Below are 21,998 nucleotides of genomic sequence, written 5' to 3'. Positions count from 1 at the left end.
TGTGTCTACATTGCGTTTACAACAGTATTAAAAGAGACCAGTCCCAATTGGTTGTTGAATTCAGACTTTATTGTCCCAGCAGGGAAATTCATTGTGCAGTTAAGAGTACAAAGCTGCTCAACAAGAACTTCCACTTTTGTCATTGTGCACTTCCCAAAATGGCACACTATTCCCAATATAATGCACTATTTACCCCATAGGGCTCTGGTCAAAAAGAGTGCACTATATAGGGAATAGTGTTCCATTTTGGATGCAAGCATTGAGTGCTAATACTCCTTGGTCCAAGATGACCCAGCCAATAAATCACTGTTATTATTAAACAACCCCCATTTTTTTTGTGATGAATAAAAATTGTATTTCCTGAAATATTACACAAGTCATTATTACTTCTTACAGGTTATTTACACAAGTGGCAGTAGCGCCATTAAGAAAATGTATAATTAACAAAATATCTCATTTCAAATTATTTGAAATGACCACGAGATAGTAGCTTCACATTGTTGACTTCATTATCAATTCCAGGTATCGAATATGTTCCGTTTAGGTACAGCATCATCTCAAAGCTGAGTTGTCAACGTCGGGATGTACTGTTTGATGCTTTTTGAGTCGCGGCTGTCCGTCTCTCCCGTTTCTAGAAGTCTTGGGTTCTCCACATCCACGTAATCCTACAAAGAGATGTTCACTTCAATAAAAGAAGCCCTACGCAAATCGGTCTATGTATCTGGATCATGCTACTGCTGTGGGGGCCCCTGCTGGGGTTCTACAGTCACAGGACAGGTGTAACCCACAGGATGCCTACAGGAAGTTTTACTGTCTATAGTCTGTCCACCTTTTTTAATTTCAGATGAAGGTAAAGAGGTGAGGAGATTAACCACACTATTCTATTGGGATGGACCACATGATCAGAGAGATTAACCACACTATTCTATTGGGATGGACCACATGATCAGAGAGATTAACCACACTATTCTATTGGGATGGACCACATGATCAGAGAGATTAACCACACTATTCTATTGGGATGGACCACATGATCAGAGAGATTAACCACACTATTCTATTGGGATGGACCACATGATCAGAGAGATTAACCACACTATTCTATTGGGATGGACCACATGATCAGAGAGATTAACCACACTATTCTATTGGGATGGACCACATGATCAGAGAGATTAACCACACTATTCTATTGGGATGGACCACATGATCAGAGAGATTAACCACACTATTCTATTGGGATGGACCACATGATCAGAGAGATTAACCACACTATTCTATTGGGATGGACCACATGATCAGAGAGATTAACCACACTATTCTATTGGGATGGACCACATGATCAGAGAGATTAACCACACTATTCTATTGGGATGGACCACATGATCAGAGAGATTAACCACACTATTCTATTGGGATGGACCACATGATCAGAGAGATTAACCACACTATTCTATTGGGATGGACCACATGATCAGAGAGATTAACCACACTATTCTATTGGGATGGACCACATGATCAGAGAGATTACCCACACTATTCTATTGGGATGGACCACATGATCAGAGAGATTAACCACACTATTCTATTGGGATGGACCACATGATCAGAGAGATTAACCACACTATTCTATTGGGATGGACCACATGATCAGAGAGATTAACCACACTATTCTATTGGGATGGACCACATGATCAGAGAGATTAACCACACTATTCTATTGGGATGGACCACATGATCAGAGAGATTACCCACACTATTCTATTGGGATGGACCACATGATCAGAGAGATTAACCACACTATTCTATTGGGATGGACCACATGATCAGAGAGATTAACCACACTATTCTATTGGGATGGACCACATGATCAGAGAGATTAACCACTCTATTCTATTGGGATGGACCACATGATCAGAGAGATTAACCACACTATTCTATTGGGATGGACCACATGATCAGAGAGATTAACCACACTATTCTATTGGGATGGACCACATGATCAGAGAGATTAACCACACTATTCTATTCGATCAGAGAGAGAGAGGTGAAAGGTTCAACCATTGAACTAGAATCCTATAGACCGGTAGTCACCAACAGTTCAAATCGCCAAACATTTCTGTAAAAACCCAACGATAAGCCTTGTGTTCCTATTTATTATATATTTTTTGACTTGTCTTTGCGATTTTGACGATAGTTGCAGCCGTTTCAGCTGCCTTGTGCGCAGGGTAGTTACAAACTGCATTCCCAGGGGGAGCAAATCAAGTGCACTATGGACCTACCACTGGCCAATCGGATGGCTCAGATTACCGTGTCTGCAGTAACGCAGCAGGAGCAAAACAAAGCTAAGTTGATACTGTGGTTAGAGGCAGGTAGTCTAGTGGTTAGAGGCAGGTAGCCTAGTGGTTAGAGGCAGGTAGTCTAGTGGTTAGAGGCAGGTAGTCTAGTGGTTAGAGGCAGGTAGTCTAGTGGTTAGAGGAGGCAGGTAGCCTAGTGGTTAGAGGCAGGTAGCCTAGTGGTTAGAGGCAGACAGCCTAGTGGTTAGAGGCAGGCAGCCTAGTGGTTAGAGGAGGCAGGCAGCCTAGTGGTTAGAGGCAGGTAGCCTAGTGGTTAGAGGCAGGCAGCCTAGTGGTTAGAGGCAGGTAGCCTAGTGGTTAGAGGCAGGTAGCCTAGTGGTTAGAGGAGGCAGGTAGCCTAGTGGTTAGAGGCAGGTAGCCTAGTGGTTAGAGGAGGCAGGTAGCCTAGTGGTTAGAGGAGGCAGGTAGCCTAGTGGTTAGAGGAGGCAGGTAGTCTAGTGGTTAGAGGAGGCAGGTAGTCTAGTGGTTAGAGGCAGGTAGCCTATTTGTTAGAGGCAGGTAGTCTAGTGGTTAGAGGCAGGTAGCCTAGTGGTTAGAGGCAGGCAGCCTAGTGGTTAGAGGCAGGTAGCCTAGTGGTTAGAGGCAGGTAGCCTAGTGGTTAGAGGCAGGTAGCCTAGTGGTTAGAGGCAGGCAGCCTAGTGGTTAGAGGCAGGCAGCCTAGTGGTTAGAGGCAGGTAGCCTAGTGGTTAGAGGCAGGTAGCCTAGTGGTTAGAGGCAGGTAGCCTAGTGGTTAGAGGCAGGTAGCCTAGTGGTTAGAGGAGGCAGGTAGCCTAGTGGTTAGAGGCAGGCAGCCTAGTGGTTAGAGGCAGGTAGCCTAGTGGTTAGAGGCAGGTAGCCTAGTGCTTAGAGGCAGGTAGCCTAGTGGTTAGAGGAGGCAGGTAGCCTAGTGGTTAGAGGAGGCAGGTAGCCTAGTGGTTAGAGGAGGCAGGTAGTCTAGTGGTTAGAGGAGGCAGGTAGTCTAGTGGTTAGAGGAGGCAGGTAGTCTAGTGGTTAGAGGCAGGTAGCCTAGTGGTTAGAGGCAGGTAGTCTAGTGGTTAGAGGCAGGTAGTCTAGTGGTTAGAGGCAGGTAGTCTAGTGGTTAGAGACAGGTAGTCTAGTGGTTAGAGACAGGTAGTCTAGTGGTTAGAGGCAGGTAGTCTAGTGGTTAGAGGCAGGTAGTCTAGTGGTTAGAGGCAGGTAGTCTAGTGGTTAGAGGCAGGTAGTCTAGTGGTTAGAGGCAGGTAGTCTAGTGGTTAGAGGCAGGTAGTCTAGTGGTTAGAGGCAGGTAGTCTAGTGGTTAGAGGCAGGTAGTCTAGTGGTTAGAGGCAGGTAGTCTAGTGGTTAGAGGCAGGTAGTCTAGTGGTTAGAGGCAGGTAGTCTAGTGGTTAGAGCGTTGGACTAGTAACCGAAAGGTCGCTAAATTGAATCCCCGAGCTGACAAGGTAGAAATCTGTCGTTCTGCCCCTGAACAAGGCAGTTAACCCACTGTTCATAGGCCGTCATTGAAAATAAGAATTTGTTCTTAACTGACTTGCCTCGTTAAATAAAGGCAACATTTGTTTTTATTAAATGTCAACGAATACAGCAAACAGCTGCTGTTTTTACGAGTGACTTCATGTTTAACCTTTTTACTCAGCACTGTCAACACTTTTATTAAGCCATAAAATTAGCGTTCTTCCTATTTCCACTCAGTGCTACAACAAGCACTGCAGCTGTAATGAATGAGTCCCAAAGTGTAATCGACAGGCTTGTCTTGTTGTTACTAACGGCTTGAGTCTTTTTTTACATTGAAGAATATTTCACTTTCTCTGTTAATGAATTTCTGCACGAGGCAAAAAATAATGCAGTGCGACTCGAGTTTCACAAACTTCCTGAAGACTGTGTCCCTTTATTGGTCAGTGTCAGTGGAGGAGAGAGGAGGGATGTTGAGAGGCGGACCCCTCAGTCTGGTGCTCTCTCCCTCCCTCCGCTGAGACTGACCCCTCAGTCTGAGGCTCTCTCCCTCCCTCCCTCCGCTGAGACTGACCCTCAGTCTGCTGCTCTCTCCCTCCCTCCCTCCGCTGAGACTGACCCCTCAGTCTGAGGCTCTCTCCCTCCCTCCGCTGAGACTGACCCTCAGTCTGCTGCTCTCTCCCTCCCTCCGCTGAGACTGACCCTCAGTCTGCTGCTCTCTCCCTCCCTCCCTCCGCTGAGACTGACCCTCAGTCTGCTGCTCTCTCCCTCCCTCCGCGGAGACTGACCCTCAGTCTGCTGCTCTCTCCCTCCCTCCCTCCGCTGAGACTGAACCCTCAGTCTGCTGCTCTCTCCCTCCCTCCGTGGAGACTGACCCTCAGTCTGCTGCTCTCTCCCTCCCTCCGCTGAGACTGACCCTCAGTCTGCTGCTCTCTCCCTCCCTCCGCGGAGACTGACCCTAAGTCTGCTGCTCCCTCCCTCCCTCCGCTGAGACTGACCCTCAGTCTGCTGCTCTCTCCCTCCCTCTGCTGAGACTGACCCTCAGTCTGCTGCTCTCTCCCTCCCTCTGCTGAGACTGACCCTCAGTCTGCTGCTCTCTCCCTCCCTCTGCTGAGACTGACCCTCAGTCTGCTGCTCCCTCCCTCCGCTGAGACTGACCCTCAGTCTGCTGCCCTCTCCCTCCCTCCCTCCCTCCGCTGAGACTGACCCCTCAGTCTGCTGCTCTCTCCCTCCCTCCCTCCCTCCGCTGAGACTGACCCTCAGTCTGCTGCTCTCTCCCTCCCTCCGCTGAGACTGACCCTCAGTCTGCTACTCTCTCCCTCCCTCCGCTGAGACTGACCTCTCAGTCTGCTGCTCTCTCCCTCCCTCCCTCCGCTGAGACGGACCCCTCAGTCTGCTGCTCTCTCTCTCCCTCCGCTGAGACTGACCCTCAGTCTGCTGCTCTCTCCCTCCCTCCCTCCGCTGAGACTGACCCTCAGTCTGCTGCTCTCTCCCTCCCTCTGCTGAGACTGACCCTCAGTCTGCTGCTCTCTCCCTCCCTCTGCTGAGACTGACCCTCAGTCTGCTGCTCCCTCCCTCCGCTGAGACTGACCCTCAGTCTGCTGCTCTCTCCCTCCCTCTGCGGAGACTGACCCTCAGTCTGCTGCTCTCTCCCTCCCTCCCTCAGCTGAGACTGACCCCTCAGTCTGCTGCTCTCTCCCTCCCTCCCTCTGCTGAGACTGACCCTCAGTCTGCTGCTCTCTCCCTCCCTCTGCTGAGACTGACCCTCAGTCTGCTGCTCCCTCCCTCCGCTGAGACTGACCCTCAGTCTGCTGCTCTCCCTCCCTCTGCGGAGACTGACCCTCAGTCTGCTGCTCTCTCCCCCCCCTCCCTCCGCTGAGACTGACCCTCAGTCTGCTGCTCTCTCCCCCCCTCCCTCCGCTGAGACTGACCCCTCAGTCTGCTGCTCTCTCCCTCCCTCCCTCCGCTGAGACTGACCCTCAGTCTGCTGCTCTCTCCCTCCCTCCGCTGAGACTGACCCTCAGTCTGCTGCTCTCTCTCTCCCTCCGCGGAGACTGACCCTCAGTCTGCTGCTCTCTCCCTCCCTCCCTCCGCTGAGACTGATCCCTCAGTCTGCTGCTCTCTCCCTCCCTCTGCTGAGACTGACCCCTCAGTCTGCTGCTCTCTCCCTCCCTCCCTCCCTCCGCTGAGACGGACCCCTCAGTCTGCTGCTCTCTCTCTCCCTCCCTCTGCTGAGACTGACCCTCAGTCTGCTGCTCTCTCCCTCCCTCCGCTGAGACTGACCCTCAGTCTGCTGCTCTCTCTCTCCCTCCCTCTGCTGAGACTGACCCTCAGTCTGCTGCTCTCTCTCTCCCTCCCTCTGCTGAGACTGACCCTCAGTCTGCTGCTCTCTCCCTCCCTCTGCTGAAACTGACCATCAGACGCAGGCACCATCAGCCCAGTAAAATATAAAGCTAATGATATAAATGTTCACAAAGCGGTGCCTCACCAGTAATACAACAGCTGATTACCGGTGTGATCATAACCTTAAAAATGGTTTCAGAAGAACAGCAATGCATTGCAGGGCAATTCAATCAAAGCCAATATGTGGTGATAATGTGTTGGGCCTATAGCCTAGCCTACCTATAGCCTAGCCTACCTATAGCCTAGCCTACCTATAGCCTAGCCTACCTATAGCCTACTGTGTTGGGCCTATAGCCTAGCCTACCTATAGCCTAGCCTACCTATAGCCTAGCCTACCTATAGCCTACTGTGTTGGGCCTATAGCCTAGCCTACCTATAGCCTAGCCTACCTATAGCCTAGCCTACCTATAGCCTAGCCTACCTATAGCCTACTGTGTTGGGCTTATAGCCTAGCCTACCTATAGCCTAGCCTACCTATAGCCTAGCCTACCTATAGCCTAGCCTACCTATAGCCTAGCCTAGCCTACCTATAGCCTAGCCTACCTATAGCCTAGCCTAGCCTACCTATAGCCTAGCCTACCTATAGCCTAGCCTACTGCACAGACCTCATTACTACAGTAGTGTTTTGAATAGGTTACATAGGCTAACATTTTTTTTAAACCATGTTTAAAAACAATTTTTTTGACAGTGAACTCGACTCAAAAAAGGTGCTATAGACGAATCCAAAAGGCTAGAAGATTGTATTGCTTGTGGGTTTAACTGTCATAGAACTCCACAGTAGAAGAGGAAGAGGTGGATGGAAGGTGGCTTACTGAATCATTCTCCATGATGTCCTCCACGATTCTCACTATGTCTGAGAAGGAGGGCCTGGAAGTGTAGGGGTCCATCCAGCAGTTTCTCATTAAATGCAGTCTGAGAGAGAGAGAGGGGGAGAGAGAGGGAGGGAGAGAAAGAGAGAGGGAGAAGGAGAGCGAGAGATCGAGGGAGAGAGAGAGAAGTAGAGAGAGGGAGAAGTAGAGAGGGAGAAGGAGCGAGATCGAGGGAGAAGGAGAGAGAGAGATCGAGAGAGGGAGAGAGAAAGAGAGAAAGAGAGAGAGAAAGAAGTAGAGAGAGAGAGAGAAGTAGAGAAAGAGAAAGAGAGAGAGAGAGAGAGAGAGAGAGAGAGGGAGGGAGGGAGGGAGGGAGGGAGGGAGGGAGGGAGGGAGGGAGGGAGGGAGGGAGGGAGGGAGGGAGGGAGGGAGGGAGGGAGGGAGAAAGAGTGAGGGACAGAGAGAGAGAGAGGGAGATATAGAGAGAGAGAGAGGGAGGGAAAAAGTGAGGGACAGAGAGAAAAAGTGAGGGACAGAGAGAGCTTGTTCGCATCCCAAATGACACCCTGTTCACTATATAGTGCACCCCTATGGGCCCTGGTCAAATGTAGTGCACTATGTAGTGAATAGGGAGCCATTTCTGACGAAGCCCTAGAATACATTCAAACTCAATGCTTCATCCAGTATTCCACAGAGGGGTTGTGTTCAGGAAAGAGACATTATTTTAAATAAAGAGGTCCTACCAGAACTTGTCCAATAAGGGTTAGGGTTAAATAAAGAGGTCCTACCTAAATTTGTCCAATAAGGGTTAGGGTTAAATAGAGGTCCTACCTAAACGTGTCCAATAAGGGTTAGGGTTAAATAGAGGTCCTACCTAAACTTGTCCAATAAGGGTTAGGGTTAAATAGAGGTCCTACCTAAATTTGTCCAATAAGGGTTAGGGTTAAGGAAAGAGGTCCTACCTAAACGTGTCCAATAAGGGTTAGGGTTAAGTAAAGAGGTCCTACCTAAATGTGTCCAATAAGGGTTAGGGTTAAATAAAGAGGTCCTACCAGAACTTGTCCAATAAGGGTTAGGGTTAAATAGAGGTCCTACCTAAACGTGTCCAATAAGGGTTAGGGTTAAATAGAGGTCCTACCTAAACGTGTCCAATAAGGGTTAGGGTTAAATAAAGAGGTCCTACCTAAACGTGTCCAATAAGGGTTAGGGTTAAATAGAGGTCCTACCTAAACGTGTCCAATAAGGGTTAGGGTTAAACAAAGAGGTCCTACCTAAACGTGTCCAATAAGGGTTAGGGTTAAATAAAGAGGTCCTACCTAAACGTGTCCAATAAGGGTTAGGGTTAAGTAAAGAGGTCCTACCTAAACGTGTCCAATAAGGGTTAGGGTTAAATAGAGATCCTACCTAAACGTGTCCAATAAGGGTTAGGGTTAAATAGAGGTCCTACCTAAACGTGTCCAATAAGGGTTAGGGTTAAATAGAGGTCCTACCTAAACGTGTCCAATAAGGGTTAGGGTTAAATAGAGGTCCTACCTAAACGTGTCCAATAAGGGTTAGGGTTAAATAGAGGTCCTACCTAAACGTGTCCAATAAGGGTTAGGGTTAAATAGAGGTCCTACCTAAACGTGTCCAATAAGGGTTAGCGTTAAATAGAGGTCCTACCTAAACGTGTCCAATAAGGGTTAGGGTTAAATAGAGGTCCTACCTAAACGTGTCCAATAAGGGTTAGGGTTAAGTAGAGGTCCTACCTAAACGTGTCCAATAAGGGTTAGGGTTAAATAGAGGTCCTACCTAAACGTGTCCAATAAGGGTTAGGGTTAAATAGAGGTCCTACCTAAACGTGTCCAATAAGGGTTAGGGTTAAATAGAGGTCCTACCTAAACGTGTCCAATAAGGGTTAGGGTTAAATAGAGGTCCTACCTAAACGTGTCCAATAAGGGTTAGGGTTAAATAGAGGTCCTACCTAAACGTGTCCAATAAGGGTTAGGGTTAAATAGAGGTCCTACCTAAACGTGTCCAATAAGGGTTAGGGTTAAGTAGAGGTCCTACCTAAACGTGTCCAATAAGGGTTAGGGTTAAATAGAGGTCCTACCTAAACGTGTCCAATAAGGGTTAGGGTTAAATAGAGGTCCTACCTAAACGTGTCCAATAAGGGTTAGGGTTAAATAGAGGTCCTACCTAAACGTGTCCAATAAGGGTTAGGGTTAAATAGAGGTCCTACCTAAACGTGTCCAATAAGGGTTAGCGTTAAATAGAGGTCCTACCTAAACGTGTCCAATAAGGGTTAGGGTTAAATAGAGGTCCTACCTAAACGTGTCCAATAAGGGTTAGCGTTAAATAGAGGTCCTACCTAAACGTGTCCAATAAGGGTTAGGGTTAAATAGAGGTCCTACCTAAACGTGTCCAATAAGGGTTAGGGTTAAATAGAGGTCCTACCTAAACGTGTCCAATAAGGGTTAGGGTTAAATAGAGGTCCTACCTAAACGTGTCCAATAAGGGTTAGGGTTAAATAGAGGTCCTACCTAAACGTGTCCAATAAGGGTTAGGGTTAAATAGAGGTCCTACCTAAACGTGTCCAATAAGGGTTAGGGTTAAATAGAGGTCCTACCTAAACGTGTCCAATAAGGGTTAGGGTTAAATAGAGGTCCTACCTAAACGTGTCCAATAAGGGTTAGGGTTAAATAGAGGTCCTACCTAAACGTGTCCAATAAGGGTTAGGGTTAAATAGAGGTCCTACCTAAACGTGTCCAATAAGGGTTAGGGTTAAATAGAGGTCCTACCTAAACGTGTCCAATAAGGGTTAGGGTTAAATAGAGGTCCTACCTAAACGTGTCCAATAAGGGTTAGGGTTAAATAGAGGTCCTACCTAAACGTGTCCAATAAGGGTTAGCGTTAAATAGAGGTCCTACCTAAACGTGTCCAATAAGGGTTAGGGTTAAATAGAGGTCCTACCTAAACGTGTCCAATAAGGGTTAGGGTTAAGTAGAGGTCCTACCTAAACGTGTCCAATAAGGGTTAGGGTTAAATAGAGGTCCTACCTAAACGTGTCCAATAAGGGTTAGGGTTAAATAGAGGTCCTACCTAACGTGTCCAATAAGGGTTAGGGTTAAATAGAGGTCCTACCTAAACGTGTCCAATAAGGGTTAGGGTTAAATAGAGGTCCTACCTAAACGTGTCCAATAAGGGTTAGGGTTAAATAGAGGTCCTACCTAAACGTGTCCAATAAGGGTTAGGGTTAAATAGAGGTCCTACCTAAACGTGTCCAATAAGGGTTAGGGTTAAGTAGAGGTCCTACCTAAACGTGTCCAATAAGGGTTAGGGTTAAATAGAGGTCCTACCTAAACGTGTCCAATAAGGGTTAGGGTTAAATAGAGGTCCTACCTAAACGTGTCCAATAAGGGTTAGGGTTAAATAGAGGTCCTACCTAAACGTGTCCAATAAGGGTTAGGGTTAAATAGAGGTCCTACCTAAACGTGTCCAATAAGGGTTAGCGTTAAATAGAGGTCCTACCTAAACGTGTCCAATAAGGGTTAGGGTTAAATAGAGGTCCTACCTAAACGTGTCCAATAAGGGTTAGCGTTAAATAGAGGTCCTACCTAAACGTGTCCAATAAGGGTTAGGGTTAAATAGAGGTCCTACCTAAACGTGTCCAATAAGGGTTAGGGTTAAATAGAGGTCCTACCTAAACGTGTCCAATAAGGGTTAGGGTTAAATAGAGGTCCTACCTAAACGTGTCCAATAAGGGTTAGGGTTAAATAGAGGTCCTACCTAAACGTGTCCAATAAGGGTTAGGGTTAAATAGAGGTCCTACCTAAACGTGTCCAATAAGGGTTAGGGTTAAATAGAGGTCCTACCTAAACGTGTCCAATAAGGGTTAGGGTTAAATAGAGGTCCTACCTAAACGTGTCCAATAAGGGTTAGGGTTAAATAGAGGTCCTACCTAAACGTGTCCAATAAGGGTTAGGGTTAAATAGAGGTCCTACCTAAACGTGTCCAATAAGGGTTAGGGTTAAATAGAGGTCCTACCTAAACGTGTCCAATAAGGGTTAGGGTTAAATAGAGGTCCTACCTAAACGTGTCCAATAAGGGTTAGGGTTAAATAGAGGTCCTACCTAAACGTGTCCAATAAGGGTTAGGGTTAAATAGAGGTCCTACCTAAACGTGTCCAATAAGGGTTAGGGTTAAATAGAGGTCCTACCTAAACGTGTCCAATAAGGGTTAGGGTTAAATAGAGGTCCTACCTAAACGTGTCCAATAAGGGTTAGGGTTAAATAGAGGTCCTACCTAAACTTGTCCAATAAGAACACAGTTTGGTTTTGTGCCCTACTGAACACGACCCCGTCGCTGCTGTAACCACAACACTATCAAATATGTTCACTTATTTAATTTAACTCGGCAAGTCAGTTAAGAACAAATTCTTATTTACAATGACGGCCTACACCGGCCAAACCCGGACGACGCTGGGCCAATGATGCGCCGCCCTATGGTACTCCCAACGACGCTGGGCCAATGATGCGCCGCCCTATGGTACTCCCAACGACGCTGGGCCAATAATGCGCCGCCCTATGGTACTCCCAACGACGCTGGGCCAATAATGCGCCGCCCTATGGTACTCCCAACGACGCTGGGCCAATGATACGCCGCCCTATGATACTCCCAATCACCAGCCGGGTGTGATGCAGTCTGTGATACAATATCAGTGATGTCACGGTCACTTACATCTCTGGCCTGCAGCCCTCGGGGTCTTTGTTCTTGAGACCGGCACAGATGTGATAGACGACGGCCTCTGGTGTCTCCAAGTCATGGTATGGTAAGGTGCCTGGGAACCACAAGTACCCACTGTGTTATGTCCAAGGTGTTATAAATACATTGACTTTCGAATTAGTTTCTTATTTACTTATCTGGGTAAATAAAAAGGTTAGATAAATACAAAATATCAGGCCTGTCATCCTTATGGACACTGGGTAGCCAACTATACAGGCTTGTAAATGATGTTAGACATTGTTTTTATTTCCATTGTTTATGAACACGAAACTCACCAAACGTCTGTATCTCCCACAGCACGATGCCAAATGCCCACACGTCCCCCTTGAAGCTGTAATAGTTGGTTCTGAAGTACTCGGGGGGGGTACCAGCGTAGGGGCACACGTTCCTATACACATAACCACACATTGGAAACAGTCACCCTTTAAAACTCACACTGAGACCATTATCACAGATTAAGATTAAGTCTAACCCCCCCACCCCTACCATGAATTTGCTACAGTACAGTCATCTGAGCCGGGGCGGCAGGGTAGCCTAGTGCTTAGAGCGTTAGACTAGTAACTGGAAGGTTGCAAGTTCAAACCCCCGAGCTGACAAGGTACAAAATCTGTCGTTCTGCCCCTGAACAAGGCAGTTAACCCACTGTTCCCAGGCCGTCATTGAAAATAAGAATTTGTTCTTAACTGACTTGCTTAGTTAAATAAAGGTAAAAAAATTAATTAAATAAAAACTGCCCTACCAAGCTAAAAGTCAGTAAATGCTCATTTGGGTTGCTACATTAAATACATGCTTAATCATGTGGACAAGTATCATGCCTCTATTGTGTTCAGGAGAAAATGGGGCCCATGTTAGCAGTAACTGGGGGTTAGCCCATGTTAGCCAGTAACTGGGGGTTAGCCCATGTTAGCCAGTAACTGGGGGTTAGCCCATGTTAGCCAGTAACTGGGGGTTAGCCCATGTTAGCCAGTAACTGGGGGTTAGCCCATGTTAGCCAGTAACTGGGGGTTAGCCCATGTTAGCCAGTAACTGGGGGTTAGCCCATGTTAGCAGTAACTGGGGGTTAGCCCATGTTAGCAGTAACTGGGGGTTAGCCCATGTTAGCCAGTAACTGGGGGTTAGCCCATGTTAGCCAGTAACTGGGGGTTAGCCCATGTTAGCCAGTAACTGGGGGTTAGCCCATGTTAGCAGTAACTGGGGGTTAGCCCATGTTAGCCAGTAACTGGGGGTTAGCCCATGTTAGCCAGTAACTGGGGGTTAGCCCATGTTAGCAGTAACTGGGGGTTAGCCCATGTTAGCAGTAACTGGGGGTTAGCCCATGTTAGCAGTAACTGGGGGTTAGCCCATGTTAGCCAGTAACTGGGGGTTAGCCCATGTTAGCAGTAACTGGGGGTTAGCCCATGTTAGCCAGTAACTGGGGGTTAGCCCATGTTAGCCAGTAACTGGGGGTTAGCCCATGTTAGCCAGTAACTGGAGGTTAAGCCCATGTTAGCAGTAACTGGGGGTTAGCCCATGTTAGCCAGTAACTGGGGGTTAGCCCATGTTAGCCAGTAACTGGAGGTTAAGCCCATGTTAGCAGTAACTGGGGGTTAGCCCATGTTAGCCAGTAACTGGAGGTTAAGCCCATGTTAGCAGTAACTGGAGGTTAAGCCCATGTTAGCCAGTAACTGGAGGTTAAGCCCATGTTAGCCAGTAACTGGAGGTTAAGCCCATGTTAGCCAGTAACTGGGGGTTAGCCCATGTTAGCAGTAACTGGAGGTTAAGCCCATGTTAGCAGTAACTGTATAAAGCTACTGTGAAACCAAGGTAAATAAAGTTCCACACTATGACCAGTTACTGCCTTTTTACTTAGTAGGGCAACGTAGGTGTTTCCTGTTTCAGGTTTCTGCCAGTGTGTGTCACTGAACCCTGTGTGTGTGTGTCACTGAACCCTGTGTGTGTGTGTGTGTGTGTGTGTGTGTGTGTGTGTGTGTGTGTGTGTGTGTGTGTGTGTGTGACTGAACCCTGTGTGCGTGTGTGTGCGTGTGTGACTGAACCCTCTGTGCGTGTGTGACTGAACCATCTGTGTGTGTGTGTGTGTGTGTGACTGAACCCTGTGTGCGTGTGTGTGTGTGACTGAACCCTGTGTGCGTGTGTGTGTGTGACTGAACCCTCTGTGTGTGTGTGTGTGTGTGTGTGTGTGTGTGTGTGTGTGTGTGTGTGTGTGTGTGTGTGACTGAACCCTCTGTGTGTGTGTGTGTGTGTGTGTGTGTGTGTGTGTGTGTGTGTGTGTGTGTGTGTGTGTGTGTGTGTGTGTGTGTGTGTGTGTGTGACTGAACCCTGTGTGCGTGTGTGTGCGTGTGTGACTGAACCCTCTGTGCGTGTGTGTGCGTGTGTGACTGAACCATCTGTGCGTGTGTGTGCGTGTGTGACTGAACCCTGTGTGCGTGTGTGTGTGTGACTGAACCCTCTGTGTGTGTGTGTGTGTGTGTGTGTGTGTGTGTGTGTGTGTGTGTGTGTGTGTGTGTGTGTGTGTGTGTGTGTGTGTGTGTGTGTGTGACTGAACCCTGTGTGCGTGTGTGTGCGTGTGTGACTGAACCCTCTGTGCGTGTGTGTGCGTGTGCGTGTGTGACTGAACCCTCTGTGCGCGTGTGTGCGTGTGTGACTGAACCCTCTGTGCGTGTGTGTGCGTGTGTGTCTGAACCCTCTGTGTGTGTGTGACTGAACCCTCTGTGTGTGTGTGTGTGTGTGTGTGTGTGTGTGCATGTGCATGTGTGACTGAACCCTCTGTGTGCGTGCGTGTGTGTGCGTGACTGAACCCTCTGTGTGTGTGTGACTGAACCCTCTGTGTGTGTGTGTGTGTGCATGTGCGTGTGTGTGTGTGTGACTGAACCCTGTGTGTGTGTGTGACTGAACCCTCTGTGTGTGTGTGTGTGCGTGTGTGTGTGTGACTGAACCCTGTGTGCGTGTGTGTGTGACTGAACCCTGTGTGTGTGTGTGTGCATGTGCGTATGTGTGTGTGACTGAACCCTGTGTGTGTGTGTGTGTGTGTGACTGAACCCTGTGTGTGTGTGTGTGTGACTGAACCCTGTGTGTGTGTGTGTGTGTGTGTCTGAACCCTGTGTGTGTGTGTGTGTGTGTGTGTGTGTGTGTGTGTGTGTGTGTGTGTGTGTGTGTGTGTGTGTGACTGAACCCTGTGTGCGTGTGTGTGCGTGTGTGACTGAACCCTCTGTGCGTGTGTGTGCGTGTGTGACTGAACCATCTGTGCGTGTGTGTGCGTGTGTGACTGAACCCTGTGTGTGTGTGTGTGTGTGACTGAACCCTCTGTGTGTGTGTGTGTGTGTGTGTGTGTGTGTGTGTGTGTGTGTGTGTGTGTGTGTGTGACTGAACCCTCTGTGTGTGTGTGTGTGTGTGTGTGTGTGTGTGTGTGTGTGTGTGTGTGTGTGTGTGTGTGTGTGTGTGTGTGTGTGTGTGTGTGTGACTGAACCCTGTGTGCGTGTGTGTGCGTGTGTGACTGAACCCTCTGTGCGTGTGTGACTGAACCCTCTGTGCGTGTGTGTGCGTGTGTGACTGAACCATCTGTGCGTGTGTGTGCGTGTGTGACTGAACCCTGTGTGCGTGTGTGTGTGTGACTGAACCCTCTGTGTGTGTGTGTGTGTGTGTGTGTGTGTGTGTGTGTGTGTGTGTGTGTGTGTGTGTGTGTGTGTGTGTGTGTGTGTGTGTGACTGAACCCTGTGTGCGTGTGTGTGCGTGTGTGACTGAACCCTCTGTGCGTGTGTGTGCGTGTGCGTGTGTGACTGAACCCTCTGTGCGCGTGTGTGCGTGTGTGACTGAACCCTCTGTGCGTGTGTGTGCGTGTGTGTCTGAACCCTCTGTGTGTGTGTGACTGAACCCTCTGTGTGTGTGTGTGTGTGTGTGTGTGTGTGTGCATGTGCATGTGTGACTGAACCCTCTGTGTGCGTGCGTGTGTGTGCGTGACTGAACCCTCTGTGTGTGTGTGACTGAACCCTCTGTGTGTGTGTGTGTGTGCATGTGCGTGTGTGTGTGTGTGACTGAACCCTGTGTGTGTGTGTGACTGAACCCTCTGTGTGTGTGTGTGTGCGTGTGTGTGTGTGACTGAACCCTGTGTGCGTGTGTGTGTGACTGAACCCTGTGTGTGTGTGTGTGCATGTGCGTATGTGTGTGTGACTGAACCCTGTGTGTGTGTGTGTGTGTGTGACTGAACCCTGTGTGTGTGTGTGTGTGACTGAACCCTGTGTGTGTGTGTGTGTGTGTGTCTGAACCCTGTGTGTGTGTGTGTGTGTGTGTGTGTGTGTGTGTGTGTGTGTGTGTGTGTGTGTGTGTGTGTGTGTGTGTGTGTGTGTGTGTGTGTGTGTGTGTGTGACTGAACCCTGTGTGCGTGTGTGTGCGTGTGTGACTGAACCCTCTGTGCGTGTGTGTGCGTGTGTGACTGAACCATCTGTGCGTGTGTGTGCGTGTGTGACTGAACCCTGTGTGCGTGTGTGTGTGTGACTGAACCCTCTGTGTGTGTGTGTGTGTGTGTGTGTGTGTGTGTGTGTGTGTGTGTGTGTGTGTGTGTGTGTGTGACTGAACCCTCTGTGTGTGTGTGTGTGTGTGTGTGTGTGTGTGTGTGTGTGTGTGTGTGTGTGTGTGTGTGTGTGTGTGTGTGTGTGTGTGTGTGTGTGTGTGTGTGACTGAACCCTGTGTGCGTGTGTGTGCGTGTGTGACTGAACCCTCTGTGCGTGTGTGTGCGTGTGTGACTGAACCATCTGTGCGTGTGTGTGCGTGTGTGACTGAACCCTGTGTGCGTGTGTGTGTGTGACTGAACCCTCTGTGTGTGTGTGTGTGTGTGTGTGTGTGTGTGTGTGTGTGTGTGTGTGTGTGTGTGTGTGTGACTGAACCCTGTGTGCGTGTGTGTGCGTGTGTGACTGAACCCTCTGTGCGTGTGTGTGCGTGTGTGACTGAACCCTCTGTGCGTGTGTGTGCGTGTGTGACTGAACCCTCTGTGCGTGTGTGTGCGTGTGTGACTGAACCCTCTGTGTGTGTGTGACTGAACCCTCTGTGTGTGTGTGTGTGTGTGTGTGTGTGCATGTGCATGTGTGACTGAACCCTCTGTGTGCGTGCGTGTGTGTGCGTGACTGAACCCTCTGTGTGTGTGTGACTGAACCCTCTGTGTGTGTGTGTGTGTGCATGTGCGTGTGTGTGTGTGTGACTGAACCCTGTGTGTGTGTGACTGAACCCTCTGTGTGTGTGTGTGTGCGTGTGTGTGTGTGTGACTGAACCCTGTGTGCGTGTGTGTGTGACTGAACCCTGTGTGCATGTGTGTGTGTGTGACTGAACCCTGTGTGCATGTGCATGTGTGTGTGTGACTGAACCCTGTGTGCATGTGCGTGTGTGTGTGTGACTGAACCCTGTGTGTGTGTGTGTGTGTGTGTGTGTGTGTGTGACTGAACCCTGTGTGTGTGTGTGTGTGTGTGACTGAACCCTGTGTGTGTGTGTGTGTGTGTGTGACTGAACCCTGTGTGTGTGTGTGTGTGTCTGAACCCTGTGTGTGTGTGTGTGTGTGTGTGTGTGTGTGTGTGTGTGTGTGTGTGTGTGTGTGTGTGTGTGTGTGTGTGTGTGACTGAACCCTGTGTGCGTGTGTGTGCGTGTGTGACTGAACCCTCTGTGCGTGTGTGTGCGTGTGTGACTGAACCATCTGTGCGTGTGTGTGCGTGTGTGACTGAACCCTGTGTGCGTGTGTGTGTGTGACTGAACCCTCTGTGTGTGTGTGTGTGTGTGTGTGTGTGTGTGTGTGTGTGTGTGTGTGACTGAACCCTGTGTGCGTGTGTGTGCGTGTGTGACTGAACCCTCTGTGCGTGTGTGTGCGTGTGTGACTGAACCCTCTGTGCGTGTGTGTGCGTGTGTGACTGAACCCTCTGTGCGTGTGTGTGCGTGTGTGACTGAACCCTCTGTGTGTGTGTGACTGAACCCTCTGTGTGTGTGTGTGTGTGTGTGTGTGTGTGTGTGTGTGTGTGTGTGTGTGTGTGTGTGTGTGTGCATGTGCATGTGTGACTGAACCCTCTGTGTGCGTGCGTGTGTGTGCGTGACTGAACCCTCTGTGTGTGTGTGACTGAACCCTCTGTGTGTGTGTGTGTGTGCATGTGCGTGTGTGTGTGTGTGACTGAACCCTGTGTGTGTGTGTGACTGAACCCTCTGTGTGTGTGTGTGTGTGCGTGTGTGTGTGTGACTGAACCCTGTGTGCGTGTGTGTGTGACTGAACCCTGTGTGTGTGTGTGTGTGCATGTGCGTGTGTGTGTGTGACTGAACCCTGTGTGCATGTGTGTGTGTGTGACTGAACCCTGTGTGCATGTGCATGTGTGTGTGTGACTGAACCCTGTGTGCATGTGCGTGTGTGTGTGTGACTGAACCCTGTGTGTGTGTGTGTGTGTGTGTGTGTGTGACTGAACCCTGTGTGTGTGTGTGTGTGTGTGACTGAACCCTGTGTGTGTGTGTGTGTGTGACTGAACCCTGTGTGTGTGTGTGTGTGTGTGTGTGTCTGAACCCTGTGTGTGTGTGTGTGTGTGTGTGTGTGTGTGTGTGTCTCTCTGACCCGTGGGTGTTTCCTGCGACTGCTGTGGCGGCTCTTCATGCGGGTCAGGTCTCTGGCCAGACCAAACTCTGACACCTTTATCTCCCAGGGAAACCTGCTCACCATGATGTTCCTGAGGGCCAGGTCACAGTGCACCACCTGAAACACAACACAGATCCCAGAACAGTTACTGTCACCTGAATGGTATGTAACACCATCTATAAGGACAGATCCCAGAACAGTTACTGTCACCGGAACTGTATTTAACACCATCTATAAGGACAGATCCCAGAACAGTTACTGTCACCTGAATGGTACGTAACACCATCTATAAGGACAGATCCCAGAACAGTTACTGTCACCTGAACGGTATGTAACACCATCTGTAAGGACAGATCCCAGAACAGTTACTGTCACCTGAACGGTATGTAACACCATCTGTAAGGACAGATCCCAGAACAGTTACTTTCACCTGAACGGTACGTAACACCATCTATAAGGACAGATCCCAGAACAGTACTATTTTCTGACTGTACTGTGTCTATCATGATGTTCTGTAGCTGTGTGTAAGGGTTTACTGTCTGTAAGAACTAGTCATAGGTCACAGTGCACCACCTGGAACACAGACCCCAGAACAGTTTCTGACTGACTGACTGGTCCAAGAGCAGTTAAATGCCAGTGGCAGTTTGGTGTCATAAGGAATGAGTGGGAGGAGGAGGAAACTGGGTACCATTTTGGATCGGAGGTGTTCCATGGCCAGTGCGATGTGATAGGACGCGATGGTGAGCAAGCTCTGTAGCTCAGGGTCAGAGGTCAGATCGTCTTTGTGGGTCTGAAGGAAGTGCCGCAGGGTTCCGTAGCTCACAAACTCCATGATCAACACATAGGGTTCTGGGAGGACACACACACACACACACACACTGGAATTCAGCTTGTAGTAGTTGTAGGTAATATATTATAGATAAGGTGGCACTCTTTTTCTATTCTATATGGAGACAATGTAAATAATGCAGTCAGCAAGAGTGGTCAAATATAGCACACTATAAAAGTAGGGTTTCGTTTGGCACGCAGCCCTGAAGTTCAGCTCGTTTTCCCTCCTGACCCTCAGTGGTTCTCCTGTCCAGCAGATGGAGGTGCTGTCTGTTCTTACCCTCAGTGGTGTTCCAGTCCAGCAGCTGGAGAATGTTCTTGTGGTGCACCAGCTTCCTCATAATGGATACCTCCATCTCCATACGCTTAGGGGTCACACCTACAGGACAAAATGGATGCTATTAGTGAAAACCAGATTGAACTCTCAGGGTTTTATTCACATATTTATTTAATTGAACCTTTATTTAATCAGGAAGGGCTCATTGAGATTTTAAATATCTTTTTCAAGAGCGTCCTGACCAAGATGGGCAGCACCAAGTCATTACACAATTACAGACAGACAACATGAAAAACTACAAGTAATCTGGTAAAAACCAAATCATAAAACAGCTAATTAAAAACATTGCCAGGTCAGAGAATCAGCCTCAAAGTCCTTCATCAGTGATTTAAAAAACACCAATAGGGACAAGTTCTTCCACTGTAAAAGTATTTTATAAGGCGTTCCAAGCCAATGGCGCAGAGGACATAAAAGCCCTTTTACCAAATTTAGTTCGGACATTTGGAACAGTTAGCAGGATAAAGTCCAGCGAACGAAGAGAGTACCCACCACATCTCTGAACAATAAATAGGTAGTAAACCCAAAATGGCATTGTTAGTAAAAGTATACCAGTGACTGAGCCTACGAGTGACTAGAGAAGGCCAGCCAACCCTGATGTACAAAGTGCAGTGGTGCGTAAGGGTTTTGCAGTTTAAAATTAATCTCAAAGTGCCATGGTAAACAGTTTAAATTGATCTCAAACACTGAGTGGAAGCATTCACATATAAAATATCCCCATTTAGCAAATTTTTGTCAAAATGATTTATATAAAATTAATACGAGGGGACCAAGTACAGAGCCCTGGGGCACACCATTACAGACAGACAATTTAACAGACATGAGCCCATCAAATTGAGTGCACAGAGTTCTATCAGACAGATAGTTAGCAAACCATGCAACTGCATTCTATGAAAGACCTAAGCTCGACAATCTCTGTCTCAGTATAGCATGATCAACTATATATCAAAAGTGAGTGAGACACAGTGCTGTTTTTTTGTCAAGGGCTTCAGTGATATCATTTAAAACCTTCATGGCTGCTGTAATTGTGCTATGCTTCTTCCTGAAGCCCGATTGGTACATTGATAACATAGAGTTAGTATAGAAAAACTATTTTTGCTGTTCAATAACAACGGTTTCAAGTATTTTCTCCAGTGGTGACAGCTTTGAGATTGGCCTATAATTATTTAAAAGAGTTGGATCTCCCCAGTTGGATCTCCACCTTTTAAAAGTGGGTAGGACAAATGCTGATTTCCAGATTTTCCGGATTTCATTACATTCCAGGGTTAAATTCAACAGAGATGTTAAGTGGTTCAGCTATGAAATCAGCTGCCAGTTGTAATAAACAAGCAGGCATCAAGAAGATCAAGACCTGCAGGTTCTCTCTGATCTAAGGATTTCAGGGCTTTATCAGGGCTCTTGCACTGAGAATGACAAAAAGATAAACGTTTGACCAGCTCTCACTGGTTCATCCACACAGGGTTGGACAGAGACAGAGGACACAGGGTTGGACAGAGACAGAGGACACTGGTTCATCCACACAGGGTTGGACAGAGACAGAGGACACTGGTTCATCCACACAGGGTTGGACAGAGACAGAGGACACTGGTTCATCCACACAGGGTTGGACAGAGACAGAGGACACTGGTTCATCCACACAGGGTTGGACAGAGACAGAGGACACTGGTTCATCCACACAGGGTTGGACAGAGACAGAGGACACTGGTTCATCCACACAGGGTTGGACAGAGACAGAGGACACTGGTTCATCCACACAGGGTTGGACAGAGACAGAGGACACTGGTTCATCCACACAGGGTTGGACAGAGACAGAGGACACTGGTTCATCCACACAGGGTTGGACAGAGACAGAGGACACTGGTTCATCCACACAGGGTTGTAAAGAGACAGAGGACACTGGTTCATCCACACAGGGTTGTAAAGAGACAGAGGACACTGGTTCATCCACACAGGGTTGTACAGAGACAGAGGACACTGGTTCATCCACACAGGGTTGGACAGAGACAGAGGACACTGGTTCATCCACACAGGGTTGGACAGAGACAGAGGACACTGGTTCATCCACACAGGGTTGTACAGAGACAGAGGACACTGGTTCATCTACACAGGGATGGACAGAGGACACTGGTTCATCCACACAGGGTTGTACAGAGACAGAGGACACTGGTTCATCCACACAGGGTTGTACAGAGACAGAGGACACTGGTTCATCCACACAGGGTTGGACAGAGACAGAGGACACCGGTTCATCCACACAGGGTTGTAAAGAGACAGAGGACACCGGTTCATCCACACAGGGTTGGACAGAGACAGAGGACACTGGTTCATCCACACAGGGTTGGACAGAGACAGAGGACACTGGTTCATCCACACAGGGTTGTAAAGAGACAGAGGACACTGGTTCATCCACACAGGGTTGGACAGAGACAGAGGACACTGGTTCATTCACACAGGGTTGGACAGAGGACACTGGTTCATCCACA

General features: G+C 48.5%; 1 protein-coding gene across 1 annotated transcript in view; it reads right to left on the bottom strand.

Annotated features, from left to right (window-relative positions):
* Positions 1-47: 47 nt before the first annotated feature.
* si:ch211-167j9.5 (fibroblast growth factor receptor homolog 1) overlaps positions 48-21,998 on the bottom strand; it is a 32,943-nt gene continuing 10,992 nt past the window's right edge. Inside the window, 8 exon segments of the mRNA XM_020503794.2 lie at positions 48-665; positions 7,004-7,103; positions 11,720-11,819; positions 12,040-12,127; positions 12,129-12,152; positions 18,333-18,470; positions 19,042-19,202; positions 19,462-19,560. Coding sequence (XP_020359383.1) covers positions 558-665; positions 7,004-7,103; positions 11,720-11,819; positions 12,040-12,127; positions 12,129-12,152; positions 18,333-18,470; positions 19,042-19,202; positions 19,462-19,560 — 818 coding nt within the window. The 3' untranslated portion in view covers positions 48-557.

The sequence above is a fragment of the Oncorhynchus kisutch genome, linkage group LG15, assembly GCF_002021735.2.
Source record: "Oncorhynchus kisutch isolate 150728-3 linkage group LG15, Okis_V2, whole genome shotgun sequence".
Classification (NCBI taxonomy): Eukaryota; Metazoa; Chordata; class Actinopteri; order Salmoniformes; family Salmonidae; genus Oncorhynchus; species Oncorhynchus kisutch.
The sequence above is the reverse complement of the archived record's forward strand: the minus strand, read 5'-3'. Positions and strand labels throughout refer to the sequence as shown.